The 21,720-nt window shown below is 29.4% G+C and overlaps 2 protein-coding genes across 2 annotated transcripts in view; both read left to right on the top strand.

The window, feature by feature from the left end:
• Positions 1-14,860, top strand: part of LOC108567014 — a 29,465-nt gene extending 14,605 nt beyond the window's left edge. Inside the window, exon 2 of the mRNA XM_017927196.1 lies at positions 14,186-14,860. Coding sequence (XP_017782685.1) covers positions 14,190-14,789 — 600 coding nt within the window. The 5' untranslated portion in view covers positions 14,186-14,189 and the 3' untranslated portion in view covers positions 14,790-14,860. The remainder of the gene's footprint in view (positions 1-14,185) is intronic.
• Positions 14,861-15,942: 1,082 nt separating this feature from the next.
• LOC108567052 (splicing factor U2AF 50 kDa subunit) lies at positions 15,943-19,906 on the top strand. The gene is made up of 8 exons (XM_017927253.1): positions 15,943-16,028; positions 16,088-16,145; positions 16,578-16,689; positions 17,076-17,563; positions 17,621-17,781; positions 19,019-19,141; positions 19,291-19,464; positions 19,521-19,906. Exons 2-8 carry the CDS (start codon positions 16,127-16,129, stop codon positions 19,794-19,796), a joined length of 1,353 nt encoding a protein of 450 aa, XP_017782742.1. The 5' UTR covers positions 15,943-16,028; positions 16,088-16,126; the 3' UTR covers positions 19,797-19,906.
• Positions 19,907-21,720: the final 1,814 nt, after the last annotated feature.

The following is a 21,720-nucleotide window of genomic DNA, read 5'->3' as shown; positions in this document are numbered from 1 at the left end:
AAAACTTTAAATGTCCTAGTAGGATACAAAAGTTAAGTAACTTTAATGGCGGAAAGTACTTGAATGGGTGGATACAAAAAAATATTGCAATAGATCTAACCTGTATACATTTCCATAAATTTAATTATAAATCTTAAATACTTCTAACATTATTTTAATCTGTAATAAATTTTAAAATAATGATTGCATAAAATTTCTTTTTAAGAAGTAACACTAGATAAATTTGTGTAAATGGTTCAAATTATCTAATTTTCAATAAATTTATATACAAATCTTCTAAGAATAAGTACTTCTCTAATAATTACCTTAAAACAATGACCAACGACTTAAGCAACTTTCGTTGCCTAAATTTGTGCAAATGATATCCAAATGATCTAGTTTTCAACAAATTCATATACAACTCTTCTAACAAAAAGTACTTCTCTAATAATCATCATAAAACATATCCAATGACTTAAGCAACTTTTGTTGCGTAAATTTGTGCAAATGATATCCAAATGATCTACTTTTCAACAAATTCTTATACAAATTTTCTAACAAAAATTACGTCTTTAATAATCATATTAAAATATATCCAATGACTTAAGCAACTTTCGTTGCATAAATTTGTGCAAATGATATCCAAATGATCTAGTTTTCAACAAATTCTTATACAAATCTTCTAACAAAACGTACTTCTATAAAAACTTTTAATGTTTGATACAAATCGAATATGTCTGACCGTAATTCATCTTATAAAATTTTTTGTTCTGCTTTATTTTCTTTTCATTTCATTATTTTTTTCTTCTTCGTTGTTCCAACATAAATAAATCACATGTAATACATTCAGCTTATGAATATTGACACTGCGCTCATTTGAAATTCAAATATCGCGTGGTAGAAGAGGATCTGGATTCGGTGTTCATACCTGCCCGAAACTGGATCTCCGCATATTTTGGTCAGGTTTTTGGACGCATTTCTACGTACGCAACTAGATTACTTATCCAATAACCCCAAAAGAGAGTGATTTCACTTTGTACGTAACTTCATGTTTTTTTTACCACATTTTCGTTTCTTTTTAACACAATTTTAGTTCAAATATTTTAAGAAACATTTATTAATAGTAAAGATTTGAAAATCAATTAGGTTTCTCCATTATTTTCAAATTAATCATCAAATTAATTAATAAATACTGCTGATTATTCAAATATTTACAATAAAAATTTTACTGTAAAAATATTTTTAAAGGCAAAATTGAAAAATTCAAGTTTTTTTTTTCAAGAATTATGTTTAATAAAGTGTAGATTTCATAAAAGATTTTTTTAATAAAGAAACAAAGCATTGTCTATTTATTTTGAGAAAGAATAGTCCTTTGTTTTCTTAAACAGTTAATGAATAAAGTTGCATGTTTCTCGTATTTTGTACAATTTACATTCATAATAGTAAAATCGAGATTTCATTCATTGTTTGTGCATTTTCTTTCTGTTTCGACTAACTGAATGCGCGCATTCAAAAGAAACACAGTTCCTGGAATAATAGAAACGTACATAATTTCAATGGACAACAGTTAAAATAATATTTATATGAAACTTAATTAAATTGTATAATTATTTATTAATTAAATTTAATATAAATTTAATTATATTTTCATAACAATAAGACTTTTTAATTGTTAATTAATAATTATAGTAAATATTTTGTTTCCTTATGGAAATATGATGTTAAAATTTTAATTCAAGAATTATTTTTTTTAAATATTTATTCAATTGATTCGTAAATATTATCAATTTACTTACAGAGAAATATTGAAAAATAAATTCAATTTGGAATTTTTTCGAATAAAAGTTGTTCCATGTTCCAATACTTTATTTTATTGAGTTTACATATTCGAATTGGAAATCCTATACCAATATGGAAAGAAGGAATCATTTCAGACCAGAATACAAGCATAATTTAGCTTGAATCTTTCAATAAATACAGGAATTTGCGGTCATAACTAAATATAGATTTTGATTCCTTGTAACATCTGTTGCCTATTTTGAAAATGGACATATTAATACTAAAAGTATACATAGCTTTGTTAACTAGTAATTAAAACAGTCCGGATTCACTATAGTTCGGTTTAAATATATAAAAACAAATTAAATTTTACGGTCTTAAAGTCCTCGATTAGTCCGATTTCCTAGAATCTAATGTAGTTTACATTCGTTTAGTCCATAATTTAACATAATCTACATGCAACAATTCTTTGTTATTTAAATCTCTCGAGATCAACGCTTTTTTTATATATTTAGATTACAATTTCTTCTCTTCATTTGTAAATGTAGTTCATTTTGTTATAAGATAAAACATAAATCAAAATGATACATGTAAATCTTCAATAATAAACTATTATTCTTGTCTAAAACTAGAATTTCAAAAAAAGATCATAGATTTTTCATATTTCATTATTCAACACATAAAGAAAAACTATATGATTACGTAAATCTCCACTCAATTACTGCAAATGTTGTAAGTCATTTGTAACGAGGCGTTAATACCATTAAGACTTAAATTTACAAAGAGTCCAAAAAAAAAGAACACAAACTTCCTTAGTCATAAAATAATAAACTTTAATAACTTCATAATATGTTAATAAAAAAAATTACAAAAAAAAATAACTAGGAGGAACAAATTGCGTTGGAACGTTTTCGCTAATTTATTGCATTAATAAAATGTGTAGGGAAATGTTAGATTAAGAGGTTGTAGTAGGAAAATAAAGACATTAGAGTCTCAAGTCTGTTACATTAAAATTAATACGAGTGCTGGTGAAAAAGCGTCGGATAGGAGGAAATGACTGTTTTGACTTGGCTCGCGTTTGAAAGTGGACGGACGCTCCGATGAGCCATCACCATCATCATCACCGTCTTTTTTTCTTCTCTTCGTTTCGCTGCGAGAGAGGAGATGTGCGTTTAATCGAAACCGTAATTTCAGGAAGGATCATCATTTCGGCCATAAATCGAGAACGACCAGCAATTTGCAAATATAATATTTATTGCATGCGCCGAAATTGCTTCGGCCCAGCCATATGGCTATTATTTATGATGTCCAGAATTATATTTTTCAAAAATAAAATCGCTTTCTCTCCTACCCTATTATAAATTTGATCTTTTTTTTTTGGTTCCATAAGATTTGCATATTTTTTGAAATATTCGTGCAATTTTTTAGTTCACTTACTTCAAATTACGTTAATTCTTACCTTTAAATATTTTCCATTTTTTTTATTCATACTACCTAATTTAACTACTTTTTTTATTTTACCTTTTCTTAAACCACCTCGTTTCTCAATTACCCTGTTTCCACAATTTACCCACAATTTCATCAGTTTTTGTCTTTTAAATATTGATAACTTTAAGAGATAAAGTCATACAAAAGAGTAGATTAACATTTGAGGAGACTATTATATAATATTATAAAAATATAGCTTTTTACATTTGTCCAATATTAACGCATCCAAAAGTTCCAAGTTTTGCAATGATTGTCAAGAGCACGTTTGACAACTGACATCTGACAGTTTAGTTTCACTATCATTAGACTTCAAAACAGTCAACAACACATTTGATAACTGACATCTGACAGTTTAGTTTCACTATCATTAGACTTCATAATAATCAATGATTGTCATCAACACGTTTGACAAGTGACATCTGACAGTTTAGTATTCCTATCATTAGACTTCATAACAATCAATGATTGTCAAGACCACGTTTGACAACTGACATCTGACAGTTTAGTTTCACTATCATTAGACTTCAAAACAGTCAACAAAACATTTGATAAGTGACATCTGACAGTTTAGTTTCACTATCATTAGACTTCATAACAATCAATGATTGTCAACAATACGAATACGTATAATCAATAAAATTCATAGGTTTTAGTAAATTGTATAACAGACAGATATGTTGTAAAGAGCATTAGGAGACGAGAAACAAGTCATTGATAAAGTCAATATAACATAATTATAGTAATAAATCCAATATTTTTTTTAAAATGTATCCAACATCTTTTTTTGATTACATTTACAAGCGTCCTGACGACACCAAATACCAGTTGCTAGTAACAGCTATAAGGTTATATAATTTTATATAATTGATAACTGACAGTTTGACAGATGTCAATGTATCATATCATGTATACACTAAATCAATGTTTCTCAATCTTTTAGCCACCCAATCCAGCATGTGTAGTATCACTACAACCAAATTCTAAGAGTTTTTTTCCTTTTGCACAAGGTGACAGCTTACATTAAGAGATGAAATCTGATATCCATATTTTTTTTGTATACTTTGAAGTTTGCGTTGACAAGTTCGTGTCATTAGGAAGACTGGAAAGAAGTCGCAACAAGTAAAATTGGCCATTTCAGTTGTCCGTAGCTCGTTATCCTCGGTAATTACTCATCATCATTGATGCCATTATGGTTTGTAATTACAGAGTGCGCTTTCGTCGGCAGGTGCGTCGCCGACGGAGATCCTGCATCCGAAATAATTATAACAATTTGCATACGGAGATTCCGTAACGGCGATAAAAGGAAGCGGCGAAGCTTCTCAAAATGGGGAGTCCCCTTTTCCTCTGTGATCTGGCGCCGCCGAAGCCGCCTTACATAACGCGAATCGAAAACACTTTCGCATGTCGAACGATGTATTTCACCTATACATCAATTTCAAAAGTCTGCTCGAATTAATACCGTCTTACAAATGGTACAGTTACAGAGAGATGCTGAACAGATCTCATCCATCAATTAAATTGACCTTCATACATTCACGCACTCAACCAGATTGCATATTTGCAATTTCACTTACATAAACATCTTCTTGTTCGTGTATTTTATTTTACACGGTTTATGCATTCTTATTTTCATATTTTTTTCTTCTTTTCTTTTTATATTTCTAACACGACCGCACGCAAGAGTGTTCGAAATTGAGCAATTTTTAATTCTTAACACATAACACTCTTAAAGGGGATGCTTATTTCCACATCCACGACGTACCATTATTTAAATTGCCGACTAAAATGTTACAAACTACTTTAAATTATATTTCGAGAAACTACTTCATACTTTCAATACAAATATTCTCTCATTTACAAAACTTAAATAAAAGTTATAACTACAAATCAAAAGCAATTACAACATCAAACAATAATTTACAAAATTAAGATTTTATTCTATTATATTTAAAATAAATTTACAAAAATTTTAATTGAATGTTTTCAAGGAAATTTACAAAAAAAATATTGGTTACGAAGTACAAAATTGTACAAAATATCTTTTTGCAACTTTTTTTTAGAAAAACTTGAACTGAAGACACAATATAGATGTTATTACAACAGGAAATAATATTTATAAAAATTACTGGTTATTAAGAAAAAATATGTTATAATAAAACTCAAATTGTGTAAAATTTATAATTTAATATCATATATCTTTTATGTAATAGATATGGACTAGATGCACTAAATTTACATAATAAATATTTATTATGAGAGTACTGGCATTATTTTAATACGTTGCGGTAAATGTCGGTATTATTATACCGCAAACTCCTTAAGATTCTCCAAGGTCTCCAAGATTAAACTCAACATCAAAGTCTGCTTTATGTGATTTACTTGCAAAATTGCAGCTCGTCAAAACCATGTAACAAACGTTTATTATCCTAATAAACACAAAATGTTTTCAAGTACACTAAAGAATTCATTTTATTTTTATTTTTTTAGTTTTATTAACAAAAAAAATGTAATACAATAATTTATATCTATTATTATCTCTATTAAGATGTTACATAATAAATAAAGTAATTTGATAATAAAATCGAATAAAATCTATTTTTTTTATAATATTAAATAATGAACTTAAATTCTTAGGTGCATTTTTAATGGTTATCAATTTAATGAAGACTTTTAAGAAAAAGCACATAAATATTGCCTTTTTTCTCACATCAATTTTATTTCTTTAATTCTACTTATTTATAGTTTATGTGTAAATCCAATTTCGTTGTTGTACTTAAAAACAATTTTATTAAAAAAATAATACCAAAGTATCAAAGATATAATCTTGACCAATGATCGTAATGGAACTCGAATGACTTTACATACTAGTATTCAAAGATATCTTCTTTAAATCTCGAAGAACTACAAAAATCTTTGATCAGATCGATACAAGTAAAGCTAATCGAAACAGCAGATGCGAATTCAAATTAATTTCGAATTTTACGACTTGATCCTCGCATTTACATGTAAAACGAATGGAAAACCAACAAGGAATTCCATACCTGCGTCTGAATTGTAGGTGATTTCCACAACTCTCCATAGGCGCTACGAAAATTTAAATTTTATCGTATACCGGGAGGCACAGATGATAGAGTATACTGATCTTTGGATCAAAGCATACCTTCCGGTGAATTACACCAAAAATCTATCACGTATACTCAATTAATCCATCACATGTTGTTTTTACTTTCCAATAATTAATACGAATTAAATTTTGATACCTGGGAAAGTCGAATTGAACATGAACATCGCACGTTTGAGAACTGGTTATTGTTTTGCCAAATGTTTAACGCGTCCTGATTACTACGTTAAAAAAAAATTAGGTTTCGGACGCAATGCAAATTTGCGGAAAGCTAAAATTCGCGTGTTATTTGTGTGAGAACGTTTCTCCAAATATATACGTAAATAAGAAACATTTAACGTTATTATGTTGTATTTGTTTTTAGAAAGTGTTGTTCTTCTTTTTAGTTACATCAAGTTTTTTTTTAATATTTATTTTATTTATCTGTAGATTGTTTTACTTATTCATTAATTAATTTAAAAATATTGACTACAAATTTATTTGACAGTTAAATGACATTTGACATATCTGTCAATTTTATATGTCAATCATAACAAATTTATATTAAAAAAAAGATATATCTTTGTATATATTATTGAAATCAATTTGTTTTCAAGTCTATACTAAGTAGAAATTTTCTTTGAAAACAAAAATGCTTCTACTATTAGTATTTAGTAAATTATATAATTGAGGTAACTGAATAGAAGTGTCAAATTAAATGACATTTGACACTTCTATTAATTTTAAGTTTTAAACATAATCAAAATCTAAATTGTTTTGACATAACTGTCAAATTATTCTAAAACTGTCAAAATGAAATGAAATATTTGTATCTATGTTTATGAGCATATATCTCCTCCAAATTATTGTCTTCAATAGTAGTTTATAGTACTGACCAAAAATATTGTCATTTGGCATTTGACATATCTGTCAATTTTGTATGTCAATCATAACAAATTTCATCAAATCAAATTTATATTAAAAAAAAATGTTATATCATTGTACATATTATTGAAATATATTATATCAATTTGTTTTCAAGTCTATACTAAGTAGAAATTTTCTTTGAAAACAAAAATACTTCTACTATTAGTATTTAGTAAATTATATAATTGAGGTAACTGAATAGAAGTGTCAAATTAAATGACATTTGACATTTCTATTAAATCTTAAGTTTTAAATCTAAATTGTTTTGACATAACTGTCATTTTTTTCTAAAACTGTCAAAATGAAATGAAATATTTCTATCTATGTTTATGAGCATGTATCTCCTCCAAATTATTGTCTTCAATACTAATTTATAGTGCAGACCAATATTAAATACATCTAAAAAAATCTTTGAAATCAGCTCTAGTTTTCCTTCAACATAAATGATCTTAAAATGAACATTGACCCAACATAAGAAATATTTAAAACGAATGGTAAGGTTTATGATCTTTAGCATCTAAATGTTCTTACATTAACAGATTCCATTTTACAATTGGCTTGTGTATGTGTATCGCTTACAGTGTTAACAGAAATTTAATAAATCATTAAACATCGGAATCAATTAGAGCTCTGGATGAGATGCAATTGTGAAATCGGTTTTCACTTGGAGCGAGCCTAAGTGGCTGCAATTATGCAAATGCGAAAGTGCAAGTTGATTCTGAAACGGCCTGGCAATAAAATCTAACGGCCCCAACACAAAATAAAACGACTCGCCGAAGATTAATCCACACACATACAACAGACCGCGATTACCATACTCCTGTGAACTTCACATCTGCACCGAATCTGCTCTTTTCAAATTAGATAATCATACCACATTTTTTTTTTGTTTGCATCTCTTTTATTTATTCTTCTCTCACCGGAAGCCAACGCGAATCCGATTTATTATGCTTTAATTAACGCGTCTTCGCCTACAAAGAAAACAAAGATCGTTCGTTGCGTGAGAATTTTCCTCCTTCTTCTATAATAACTGTTTGATTTGCAATTAATACGAGAACACAGGGCCGTTTTCTTCAGTTATATAATTAATAAATACCGCTTATAAAGTAATGCACTGCTTGTAATTAGCACTGAGTAGTAATGGTCATAAGAAGATATATTACGCTGATGAAGCGACTTGTCAAGTTTACATAATTTACGTCGCCATCTGTTGTCTTAATGATTTAATTAATTACGTTTTTTTAATGAAACAAGCAAATTTATTTCATATTCAAATATTATATGACCGCTTTCACGAACGGATTTAACACATTTGTTAATAATTTAACGGTGACATTAAATATTATAATTTAACTTAACTACAATAAAATCTAAACAGTTTATGAAAATTAAACAAATTTAAAGTATTTGTTAAATTTAAGGGTGGTTTTAAATATTCAATAAATACTTTGGTCTAAAATTAGTAAATAAATAAATAATAAATTGTTTATAATATGAGAATAAAATTATTGAAAATAAATTTAAAGTTATTGTTGCAAATGTAACATTTCTTGTTTATTGAAGTGTATGAAAAAGTATATTATAAATTAATACCTTAACCATATATGAAAAAAATTGTGTAGAAATTTTTAAAATAATATTTTATGAAAAATTTAAGTTTTTTTATATTGATTTCTGCATTGTCTAAATGTCTTTTTAATATTGCTTATAAATATTGTACAAAAAATTGTCGGTCTAAGAAATAAATTTGCAATATTTTATAAATAATTTAAATGAAAATTTACTTCAAAATTTATATAAAAAAAAGCAAATAAACAAAAATAATTAATAAATTTACATAAAATACAAATGACTTAAAATAAAAAAAAATATTCTTAACATAGTTTTCCTTTTAATCAAAATGTTATGTAAATATTTGAGTGTTCGCAAAATTCACAAATTACAAAGGAAAGTTCAAAAAATTAAAAAAAAAAGTTGACTCATTCATTTGCAAACAAATTGACGTTAATTAAAGTACTAAAAACAAAAATAAACGTAGGACAGGAAATATTTCAACTACCGTTGACCCAAATTCTCATAAACAATTCAAAGTCTACTTTAATTTAAAGTAAATAACAAATATGAAAAATAAAAAAACAAAATCTCATGATTAGCTTTTAATGATATTATTAACCATTTTTTTCTTTGTTTCTATTTCATCCTAAGATTCTTCTAATTTGATTAAGAAGAGAAGAAATTCAGGTTAAACGTTGCAAAAAAAAGCGTCTCGAAACTTTCAATTTCTCTAAAATAAATACACAACAAAATTTACTTTGATTTATTCTTTTTTTTTTGTTTTATTATTTTGCAAAGCAATTTCGTAGCTGACACCTAAATCATCCACGTTCTCATTATAGTTAATAGCTATTTGTTCTAATACGTTTTTTTTTTAGAAAAAGTTGTTTTTTTATATTTCGTTTTCTGCCGATGTTAGGTATCATTATTACTAATTTCCGTTCATCATTCCTCGCCCGTTTAATTCCAAATTGAAATGCGCTTGTTAGAGCCGATACACTTATTAAACACAATTACGTGATGGAATAAAGTGTTTGACAAATTAAAGTCATCATTAAATCTGTTACATTTACGCTCGATTTTTTGTGTTTGGTTTGTGCGTTTTTTGTGTATGTTGTTACTAATTATTTTTGTTCAATTAATTCCGGTATAAATTAGAGTCATCCGGTGTATTCAAGAGTTGGAATTGCGACGACAGCAAAGCGATAATCATTTAATTAAACATAATTGTGTTATGTGTTTGAATGTTTCTCGGCCTTCGATTGATCAATTGAATACTTCGCATGACTCCATTCAATTAAAATCAAACAAATCGCTTTATTTAATCAGACAATAATTTATATACAAATTACAAAATTATTTCCAATACCCATTGTTTTCTTTACATACATCTATTATTATACTTCAATTACAGTTTGTATATCCTCAATGATGTCAACATATAGTAAAAATCTTCAAAAATCCGTTTATGAACTGTTTTATTTAAAGTGTTACAAAAATTGGTTTCATTTCACTTTCAATAAGTCTTTACAATTTTCATAAAAAAACCTTTATTTTTCTTACAATTACCTAAAATAATCGAAAATTACTTCTGTAATTATTTAGATATGAATAAAATATAAGAAGAACTTTCATTTCACATCTTTTCATATAAAAATCTGTTTCAATAAGTCTTTACAATTTTCATAAAAAAACCTTTATTTCTCTTACAATTACCTAAAATAATCGAAAATTACTTCTGTAATTATTTAGATATGAATAAAATATAAATCTGTAATAATTACTTAAAAAAAATTAAAAGAAAAAAATCAGATCTTCATATTTTTACTAATAATAAAAGGTAATTAGTTCAACGATTATACAAATTAAAGACAAAACAATGACCTTTTCAGCAATCCTACAGTCAGATTAGTGGTTTTTGCAGTTTTCCTGTAATAAGATGTCAAAGTACAAAATGTTATATCTTTATCTTAATTTTAATTACTCAATAACTACCAACACTAATTAGATCATCGCATATGCAAATTGAACACAAAACTACAACCTTTCTAATGAGTTTAATCTCAGTTATGTATTCATTATCATTTTCGTGTAATTAGCAAATACATTCATTTTTTTTCTCTAAAATGCTTGATTTATAAATTTGACAGATAAACTCAAATTTGTGAAACTTTTTATATATTTCTTAAATGTACGAAAAGAAAGCATTTATTATATATTTTTTGATATAAATTTTGTTACATAATATTAATTAATGACCATATCTCAGTCATTAATTAATATTATGTAACAAAATCTGTATCTTTTACGTCTTCAAATTTCATTTAATTACTCAATCAACACGTAAGTTAATTAGATTATCGAAGATGCAGATTAAAGATAAAACTGAGGCTTAGTCATATTTTCGTTAACTCAATCATTGAATTTCTACATTTCACTAGAATAATTTAGAAATTGTCTAATGGATTCATTAATTTCACGACGAATTACAAAAGTAGTCCGGTTTTTACGTGAAAAACAAGTAAAATGTGCATAAAAAAAAATAAAGAAATAATACTTTTACTACGGAATTTCACGCACCACATTTATATTCCTCCTTGTCATAACTTTCTATCGGCAGTTTCGTTACCGTTACAGACAGAAAACTCGCGAGTAATTTACCGAAGAAGATGAAAAAAAAAACACACCTCTCAACTTTTTAATCCATCAAGTATATAATCTCACCGTTTTCATACGTGTAATACATTTTACCAAAAAAAAACTATATATAAACATATTTTATATAATAACATCTCAATTTTCGGACGATTCCAAAAACCGTCGATGCGTGAACGAATTCAAAAAAAATAATAATGCGAGATAATTGCTTTTTAAATATTTTCGATTACGCGACGCAATATCAAAAACGAAATTAAAAATCACAGTTAATAAGAAAAAAAATGTTAATAGATTTATTTTTTTTCTTGAAAATATTTTTTTTTTTGGTCCACTTGAAATAGATTATTAATTAACGCACATCCAGGTGGGACAAGAACAAAATGTAATTAACGCGGTTGAAGGTAATCCAATAATTTCCGTTCGGCCCATCAAATTATGATGGGCCGTAACTTCGGTGCGTCTCGCCCGAGGCCTTAATTAATAAACTATTAATTCCCAGAGACGGAAGATGGAAATATCGGACGAAGGTAGAGAGAAAAAAAATATTAGTAATATTAATATGATGAGAATATAATAACTTCTGCTGGAAGTGTGGCGATCCGCTTTGTAATTGGAAGAGTGAGATTTGACTCGTTACGTAAATATATTTCTGTTATCGAAGAACCTTCCAGTTTGACAGGAAGATTGCCGCATGTGGTAACCGTATGCAATATACACAATCCTAATCGACGAAAGCCAATTCAAAACCATTCAGTATAATAATAACAATTCCGTTCTTGTTTGTTTCTTCTGCTGGTGATGGCGTTCGTGTCAAGTTCATTACTCTAAGTGTTGAAAATCGTATATTAACAAAATACAATTTAACTGTTATGGGAATATGTGGCGAGTCATCATCGCCAGGAGGAACCGCCAAAAGAGCAGAGCTCTTCCATATTCGGTTGATGAGTGCCGTGACTCCACATTAACATGCGCTCCTCGTCCTTCCATCCATTGTTATTACGGTCCTCGGAAGGAGCAGGGAACTGCATATTTCCATGCTTAATGCCCGAACATTAACGATTTTCCACGGAACTTTGCTCCCCTTATCATTGCACAACATTATATATAAATTACTTACAAATAATATGAATTAGGTATAGCTCAACAACAACTCGAAGTCCGATTAATTACTGTTTATCGTGTTTTCTCTTCAACGCCAAGAATCGAAGCAAGTTCTTCGCAGAAGAGAAAGCTCTTCTTTTTTTACTTGTTTTACTCTTTTTTTTTTCTACTCATTCTGTGCTTCTTCCTATATTCGTAAATATGTTCGTTTTGTATCGAATTACAGATGTTTACGAACATTATTACCACCAATTAACACAATCCGAAAATTTTCAATAGCAATCTTCAATCTTTCAATAACAATTTGATTGATTTATTGGGTAATAATTACTTAAAAAAATGTCAAAGAAAAAAATCACATCTTCATATTTTTACTAATAATAAAAGGTAATTAGTTCAACGATTATACAAATAAAAACAAAACTATGACCTTTTTAGCAATACTACAGTCAGATTAGTAGTTTTTGCTGTTTTCCTGTAATAAGATGTCAAAGTACAAAATGTTATATCTTCATCTTAATTTTAATTACTCAATAACTGCCAACACTAATTAGTTCATCGCATATGCAAATTGAACAAAAAACTACAAACTTTCTAATGAGCATAATCTCAGATGTATATTAATTATCATTTTTGTGTAATGAGCTAATACATTTCATTTTTTTCTCTAAAATGCTTGATTTATAAATTTGACAGACTAACTCAAATTTGTGAGACTTTTTATATATTTCTTAAATGTACGAAAAGAAAGCATTTATTATAAATTTTGTTACATAATATTAATTAATGACTGAGATATGGCGATCTTTTTACGTTTTCAAATTTCATTTAATTACTCAATTAACATGTAAGTTAATTAGATTATCGAATATGCAGATTAAAGATAAAACTAAGGCTTCTCCAACAAGCTTAGTCATATTTTCATTAACTCAATCATATAATTTTTACATTTCACTAGAATAATTTAGAAATTGTTTTTTTTTTCTACTCATTCTGTGCTTCTTCCTATATTCGCAAATATGTTCGTTTTGTATCGAATTACAGATGTTTACGAACATTATTACCACCAATTAACACAATCTGAAAATTTTCTATAGCAATCTTCAATCTTTCAATACCAATTTGATTGATTTATTGGGTAATAAATCAATTATGAAAACAACTATATACACCAATATTTTTTATACCAATAGAATTACTACAAACTTCACCAATCTCAAATATTATTATTTGATTAATTAATAGTAGATTCTTGTTGGTATTGTATTTATAATTTGGAATGTGGATTATATAAATGAAATTGAACATTGCAATACGGCGATTCCATAAGGAAGCAATGTTGGAACGAGATATTTCTTGCAATATAAATCATCGAGGTAATAAAGATGAGGAAGGTGTAAAGCGGATTTGTAATGAGATTGTTAACGGATTAATCCGATGAGATCTGTTTCAGCAATTAAAACAATTGTTCGCGAAGAAGGCAATCATTGCAACTTCATTACGTTACTTTATGATCCGCTCGTTTCTTGCAATTCTATTATGTTTGATTGTTTAAATGTAACAAACTTTACTAATATAGCGTTTCGTTTGTGCTTACAGAAATATGCATACCGCCACGAAGACTACATTCTTCTTCCTGATGTTGACGTGCGTCCTCTCAGCGCCTACAAAGAAGGCCGACAGACAACAAAAATCGTTATCCTACTTCGGCTATGTGCAACCAAGCGATGCCATGGATTACAATGCTTACGATGGTGATGAAGGAGAGGATTATGCTATGGATTACGAAGAGAATGCGTTAAGCAGGACTATTCCGAAGAGGAAGAAGGTCCGTCGTCCGTACAACTCTCCCATCTACTACATCAGGTTGCCTCCTCAACCATACATGTTCGTCCAAGGTTTAGGATACGTCTCTCAAGCAGCTTCAAACCCTGCCCAACCGTTCCTCAATCTTGAAGTACCTTTCGTGAACAACGGAAAACCCAGCAACATCTACCAGTGGAGCCCCAACGTGCAAGGTCTTCCGACCGTAGCTCCACCACCTCCACCAACCAAGAAACCGATACCATCGAAACCGACGGATTCCACCATCCACAGACTGCCTGGACAATTCACATTCAACGGCAAACCTGAAGACATCTTCGTGCTCAGAGACAATTACGATTCCTTCTACAACGACGCTCTGCAAAGCTTCTACCCTTAATCACCAAGATCGAAATCACACCGAAATCATCTTGCCTAAAAAAAAAATATATATAAAAAAAATAATTTAAAAAAGGCCTCATTTCACTATAATTACAATTATTATTATTTCCGTCTCCATCATTAATAGTTTTGTATTTATTTATTTATAATTTATTTGTTATATTAACAATAAATTAAATTGATTTATAAAGAAAAAAACTGTATTTATTTTCTTTTTGTATCCTTTGCCTCTTCAGAATTATCCTGTTTTACTGCGTGGATTTTTACAACCGTAACGAAATTTACTTACGTGCCAATTAACGATTCACCGAGCGTTTCGTTACATTAGCGCCTTATTTAATATTACAGAGAATACAAAACGTGAAACGACTGATTTGCAGATGAAGAAAACACATGTAAAGAAACTGTATTCAATCTGCTGCTAAATTTTAACGGTACTAAATGCTTTTAACATCTTTTCTCCACTCACACACTTGAAAATTACAATTTGTATGTACTTCGAAATACAAAATGATAAAGTCTTTATTATTCTTATATAATTAATATTTAACTTCATATCAGATTTTATAAAAAAAAAATAATTTGTAATCACGTACTATTTGAAAATCTCTCAAAACGTGCATTTTTGTAAATATATAAAGATGCGTACACATTACGAGTTACTTGTCAAGTTAAAAGGAAAATTTGAAACTTTTGTTGAAAAGTAGCTACATTTTATACTTCTTCTTTTCTTCTTCCTTCCAATCACCCACCGCCGCGTGCTCAATAGGGACTAAATGTAACATATAACATAGGAAAATAATAATAAACAATGACCAAACCGGGAACATTTTATACTATTCCTGTTAAAAATTAAATGCAGCTATCAACTTATTATCATAATGTTATCCTTATTCTAACTTTTGTACATAGTTATGCAACAAACTTTAATTATAGTTAAATCTATGCTTTCAGCTGTATTTCTGCTACAAAATGTTACTTATTGACCCCTAAATCCTTCAAATTTGTATTTGATTTGAATTCAAACTCACAACCTTCGTATTATATAGAATCCTTAAGGATTCTAGTATTTTGTATAGGCAACTTTATTTGCATCCTATTGGACTCAGTCAATCCTAGATGTCGCTCTTAAACAGAGTTACCAACAGCTCTTCCTGTCAGGGGAAACAAAATATGACATAGGACGAGAATGCAGTAATCGCCATTTTAGAATAAAAACATAGCGTCTTGTGCTTAGGTGTTGTTTGGGGTTTTAAAGAGCCCAAAAAGTATAATTAAGAAGTGTTCTGTTCGCAGTGATCCTACGTTAAAACCATAATAGACGACTTCAGTAAAATGGGAGAGGACAACAAAGGTAAGCTTCAAAGAATCCACTTAGCCGGGTCCAAGCATCTCCCTTTTTTAACCTTCAAACGACCAAATAAAAAAAAAACGATGTGATTTTAATTTGCAAAGAAAACCACTTTCAAGTAGATTGCTGAAAAGCGTTTGCATAAAACGGACAACGTTCAGTTTCAGCCTTTTTTATATTTCGAGGTTAACAAGTAATTAGTACAAAACTGGTCATTATATATTGTATAAATAATGATACAAGTTGATTTTTTCTCAGGCACTTTGATTTGCATTTAATTGCAACAAATTATTACAACTTTACCTTCTTTACTGTTTTCAAATTGCCAAAATTATTTTGTTAGAAACAACTTGAATATAATAGAAATATCTTACATAAACAAGAAATAATTTAATAAGAAAAGTATATATTTATTAATTTATTTTAACTTTTTAGAAACAAATGACAGAAACACAGATCGTAGGAGGAGGTCCAGATCAAGGGAACACAGAAGAAGATCTAGATCCAGAAGCCGAGACAGGAAAGATAGAAGGAGGAGCAGATCTGGGTAACTATTAACATTATTTTTTATAATATGTTCATATGTCTCTTGATATCTTAAAAATTGAATTTCCAATTAGATCACAGTTGATCTATTCTGAATGTCTTATACACAAATATTGTACTTAATTATTTGTGAAAACAATTATCCATTTAACAATTGGCAAATTCCAACAGGAACAGATTTTTGTTGTTACAATGATTATAATATTATAATAAGTAAGAACTTTGGAACTATTTATTTGTTTGTTGTTGCAGGAATAAAATGTAATTTTAATCTATTGAAGTTTAAAGTCAAAATATTTCTTATTTTATTTAGTCACCTTAATTCCTCATTTTTACATTATATAGTGAATTGTTATTTGAGCTATTTATCAATGTATTATTTTTCAGGTCCAGAGGCCATGGTGGAGGCGGCGGCGGTGGAGGAGGAGGAGGAGGTGGTGGCGGCGGCAGCGGAGGAGGCGGTGGTGGAGGAAAGTCCAATCACTCTAGGAGGCGTAAACCTTCTCTATACTGGGATGTACCACCCCCCGGTTTCGAGCACATTACACCTTTGCAATACAAAGCAATGCAGGCCGCAGGTCAAATTCCTGCTAACATCGTAGCGGATACACCGCAGGCAGCGGTACCAGTTGTAGGTTCGACAATCACTCGTCAAGCACGTCGTCTATACGTAGGAAATATTCCCTTCGGAGTGACAGAAGAAGAGATGATGGAGTTTTTCAATCAGCAAATGCACCTGAGTGGTTTAGCACAAGCGGCCGGAAATCCCGTTCTCGCGTGCCAAATTAATCTGGATAAAAATTTTGCCTTTCTGGAGTTTAGGTCCATCGATGAAACGACACAAGCCATGGCATTTGACGGCATCAACTTTAAAGGTAATACCGCCTCCCATAAATCACTTAAAATCATCTAACCTATCTTACAACTTCCAGGTCAAAGTTTGAAGATCCGTAGACCGCACGATTATCAGCCGATGCCTGGCATGGCAGAAAGCGCGATCGCAGTGCCAGCCGGCGTTATTAGTACTGTTGTTCCAGATTCTCCTCATAAGATATTTATAGGGGGTTTACCAAATTACTTAAACGAAGATCAGGTATGTCACATCTCGTCGAAATTCTCGGCGGAAATGCAAATTACAAAAAAGCGAATTGCGCATTGTTGGCGCAATAACGTTTGTTCCGCATTTTATATTTTTGTAATCTGCAGCCGGAAGTAAACCCTTCTCTCTTAGCTTAGCATCTAAAAACGATTGGCGTAAAAAAATATTAAAAAAAAAACAAGTTAAAATAACGTATGAACCAGAAACAGCGAATTTTTAGGTTACAACGGATTTAGAACGAAACGAATCTCTTACAGCTCTTTAATATACATATATTATTTAATTATCGCGTTATTTTCGATTAAATCTGGAAGGAAAAAAAAAATCTTCAAAATTCTTTTCGTGGGGATGGTTAGGCCTGGGCTGGGTGGGGGGTGAGTTTGCAGGTATCTTTCAGCGAGCCGAGACAAATCTCTTTTTGCAGGTTCTTTCACATTTTCAGGTCAAATTTCTTTACAGATATAATTTTATTTTACCACTTTTTGTTTTGTGCAACGCATTTCAGGGTTTCTTTATTTACCAAAAAACAAACAAATACAAAAACAGATTCAATGTCTCGAACGTATACACATAAGTACAGAAATTGCAGCACTAATTTTATTTTCAGTTTTCTCTCGGTGTTTTCTTTTTTTCTTTATTTATTTTTATTTCAGCCTTATTTGCAGCTCGTTCAAAAATAACTATAGACTCAGTTTTCATTAACAATAACTTTTTTCTTTTTAAAACAAAATTTCAAACGAATTGAGTCCAAGTAATACAAAAAAAAAGACAGATTTGTTTTGATCTACTTATATGATTATGATAGTTGATGATTGTGGCCCTAATATCCAACCTGTACTTATTCATTCTGCTTGTTTGCCCTATAGCTAGGGTTTGGGTCTCGGTCCCTATATTGATTGATTGAGTCGAAAAGTTCTCTGCCAAATAAAATCAGATCACCTGTGGACGCAGGCAAGTTTTCGATATTTTACCGCGGCCCGTGAGTTTAAAAATTCAATTCAGCAGCTTTCACGAAGTCTTATACGAAAAAAAATATTTAACTATTATAATAACATTAGATAAGTCAGAAAAATGGTTCAGAAACGGGAATTTCAAAAAGTACGTCAACTGTATGTTTGAATTTTTCGAACGCGTTGCGAATGGACGGCAAGAGAAATTCAAAGATTCAATTGCCTTCTGAAACGCTTTCTTGCAAATCGACTGCCTTCACTAACTTTCTTTTTCAACTTAGGTCAAAGAACTCCTCATGTCTTTCGGGCAGCTCAAGGCATTTAATTTGGTCAAGGATTCCGCCACTGGACTTAGCAAAGGTTATGCCTTTGCCGAATATATCGATATATCTATGACAGATCAGGTAAGTTTCTATTCACTAATTATCCCACTAATAAAAATTGGTATAATAATCCTTAACTTTTCATTCATATTCACAATATTTTCTCCATTTTTTGGAGATTATAATGTTGTCGAACTAAACTCAGTTTTTAATGATTGTTTTGTTTACAGGCTATTGCAGGATTGAACGGTATGCAACTGGGCGACAAGAAGTTGATTGTACAAAGGGCCAGCGTTGGAGCCAAGAATACTACAATTGTACCAAGCGTACAAATCCAAGTTCCTGGCCTCAGTTTGGTCGGAGCTTCAGGACCAGCAACAGAAGTCCTTTGTTTGCTTAATATGGTAAGATCAAAAGATTTATCGCAAGTAACAATATTCATACATAATATTCCTTACAGGTGACACCGGACGAACTGAGAGATGAAGAGGAATACGAAGATATCTTGGAGGATATCAAGGAAGAATGTAATAAGTATGGAGTCGTTAGAAGTATAGAAATTCCGCGACCGATCGATGGCGTCGAAGTACCTGGATGCGGAAAAGTCTTCGTTGAATTCAATTCAGTATTGGATTGTCAGAAGGCTCAGCAGACACTTACCGGAAGGAAATTCAGTAACAGGGTGGTCGTTACATCCTACTTCGATCCTGATAAGTATCACCGTAGGGAGTTTTAATTTATCATTATTAATATGTAGACCGTTTGAATACCATGTTTTCGTATTAATAATCTCTTTTAGTTTTTAATGCAACATCATTGTATAATAATTGCAAATTATTATTTTCGATAATTATATTATATCGATTCGACCATTCGATTATTATTTTCTTTTGATTACTACATGGATTCGAGTTTTTTTTTCTCGATAATAAATAATTGAACGATTTAAGAAAAGAAGTTATATAAGTAATTAATTACAAGTTTATTTTTTCCTTTTGTATCGTATTATTCCTCTGTTTATTTTTTCTCTTAAGATTTGATTAATTGGGAAATACTTAAATAATTCAAATCACGTTAATGTTTATTTAATACGCAATGAGCACAAGCTATAACAATGCTGTAATTAATTATTTAGTTTCTGTTTCATTTTGTAGTCTTTAGCATGTTTTTTTTTGTAAATAAAGTGCAAATTTATATTTACCTTTTCTTTGAACGCATTGATTTATAAATAAACAATATTTCATTCATTTACATTTTTTATAAAAATAACTTGAAATTATACATTTCTTTAATTGAAGCAAAATATTATAAAAGAAAACCAGTTCCAATAATTTCCAATAGATGGTGATATGAAGTAATATTCAATCGTTCATAATTGAATAACTAATTACCCGTTGTACAAATAAAAGGTATTAATCGATAGACAATTAAGTAACACTCATTTTACTTAATAGCAAATCCTAATTAACCCTCTAATTAAATAATCGTAATTGGAACAGCGCCAAAAGTGCTGAACTATAAGCTTGCAGGTATCACTAATAGATGGACAGAAAATGTATATCATTAGTATTAAACCATAATGGATGGGGTTTGGATACAGATGATACAGACTGCTAATAACTGCTATTTATATTAAAATATGATTAGTTTATTAATAGAGTTATCAACGTTTGAAATTTCTTTTGAAACGACACCTATTGAGTTTTGAAGATATTATGTTCAATTGAAATTTTAAAGATATTAAATTTCTAAAAACAATTACGAAAGTCTTAAAATTGTTTAATTTCTGGACAATAATAAATTACATGTCACAAATAAATAATTTACATTAATTATGATCTTTCAGATTTTTAATAGATTGAATACTTTAATGTGATATTGATAGTCCAAGTATTACAAATGAACATTATTACACATAATTTAATCAACAGTTAAATTTACAACATTACTTCGAAGATGATCTTAGAATATAAACATTTATTAACAGATCCTTGCAAATAGGGACCGTTCCACATTTTGTGTTTAAATTATTATACAAACAGTAATAAAGGATTAGAAAGGTGATCAAATGAAACAACTAGATTTTGTTCTGTAGTTACGTAGTGTTTTTTTTTTGATTTTCCGGTGTTACGTTTTTTTTTTAAATACAGGAAGCCACGTGTTTTTTTTTAATTTCATCTTGAGTTTCAACATTTTCTCGTCGACAAGAAAATATAAATGTACAAAGCATATCATATTACATACCTATATATACAGGAAAAAAATATAATTACGAAAATGAAACATTGGATAATAATAATGTATATACAAATAGAATCAAAATAAAATAATCTATATACAAAAGTAAATATTTTTTGATTAAATAAGTTATTCACTTTTTTGCGTTTTCACCATGTTTTTTTTTTCTTGGACGGTTCCCCGATCAATTAACAATTATTAGGAACGATTAATAATAGTGTATATATTCTGGTTTGCTCTCGTTATTATTATTTTTTTTTTAACTTTTCTTTTTCTGTGGGTGGGAAGAAGCGTAACAGTTGATGAACAATAAACAAAATGCCCTATTTATCTCTTCCTTTCACAACACTCTCTGTATCTGCGATTAACTTTGAATTCTAGTACAATATCAAAGTATTATTAAAAATAGTTTAAAAACAGTC

This window comes from Nicrophorus vespilloides, unplaced genomic scaffold (genome assembly GCF_001412225.1).
Source record: "Nicrophorus vespilloides isolate i.1.1-1 unplaced genomic scaffold, Nicve_v1.0, whole genome shotgun sequence".
Taxonomy (NCBI): Eukaryota; Metazoa; Arthropoda; class Insecta; order Coleoptera; family Silphidae; genus Nicrophorus; species Nicrophorus vespilloides.
The sequence above is the reverse complement of the archived record's forward strand: the minus strand, read 5'-3'. Positions and strand labels throughout refer to the sequence as shown.

Bases quoted from the DNA above. Each gene is read 5' to 3' on its own strand.
- LOC108567052 (XM_017927253.1), top strand. The intron at 17,782-19,018 runs GTATGTCACATC...TTTTCAACTTAG, and splicing joins ATTACTTAAACGAAGATCAG to GTCAAAGAACTCCTCATGTC. The intron at 19,142-19,290 runs GTAAGTTTCTAT...TTTTGTTTACAG, and splicing joins ATATATCTATGACAGATCAG to GCTATTGCAGGATTGAACGG.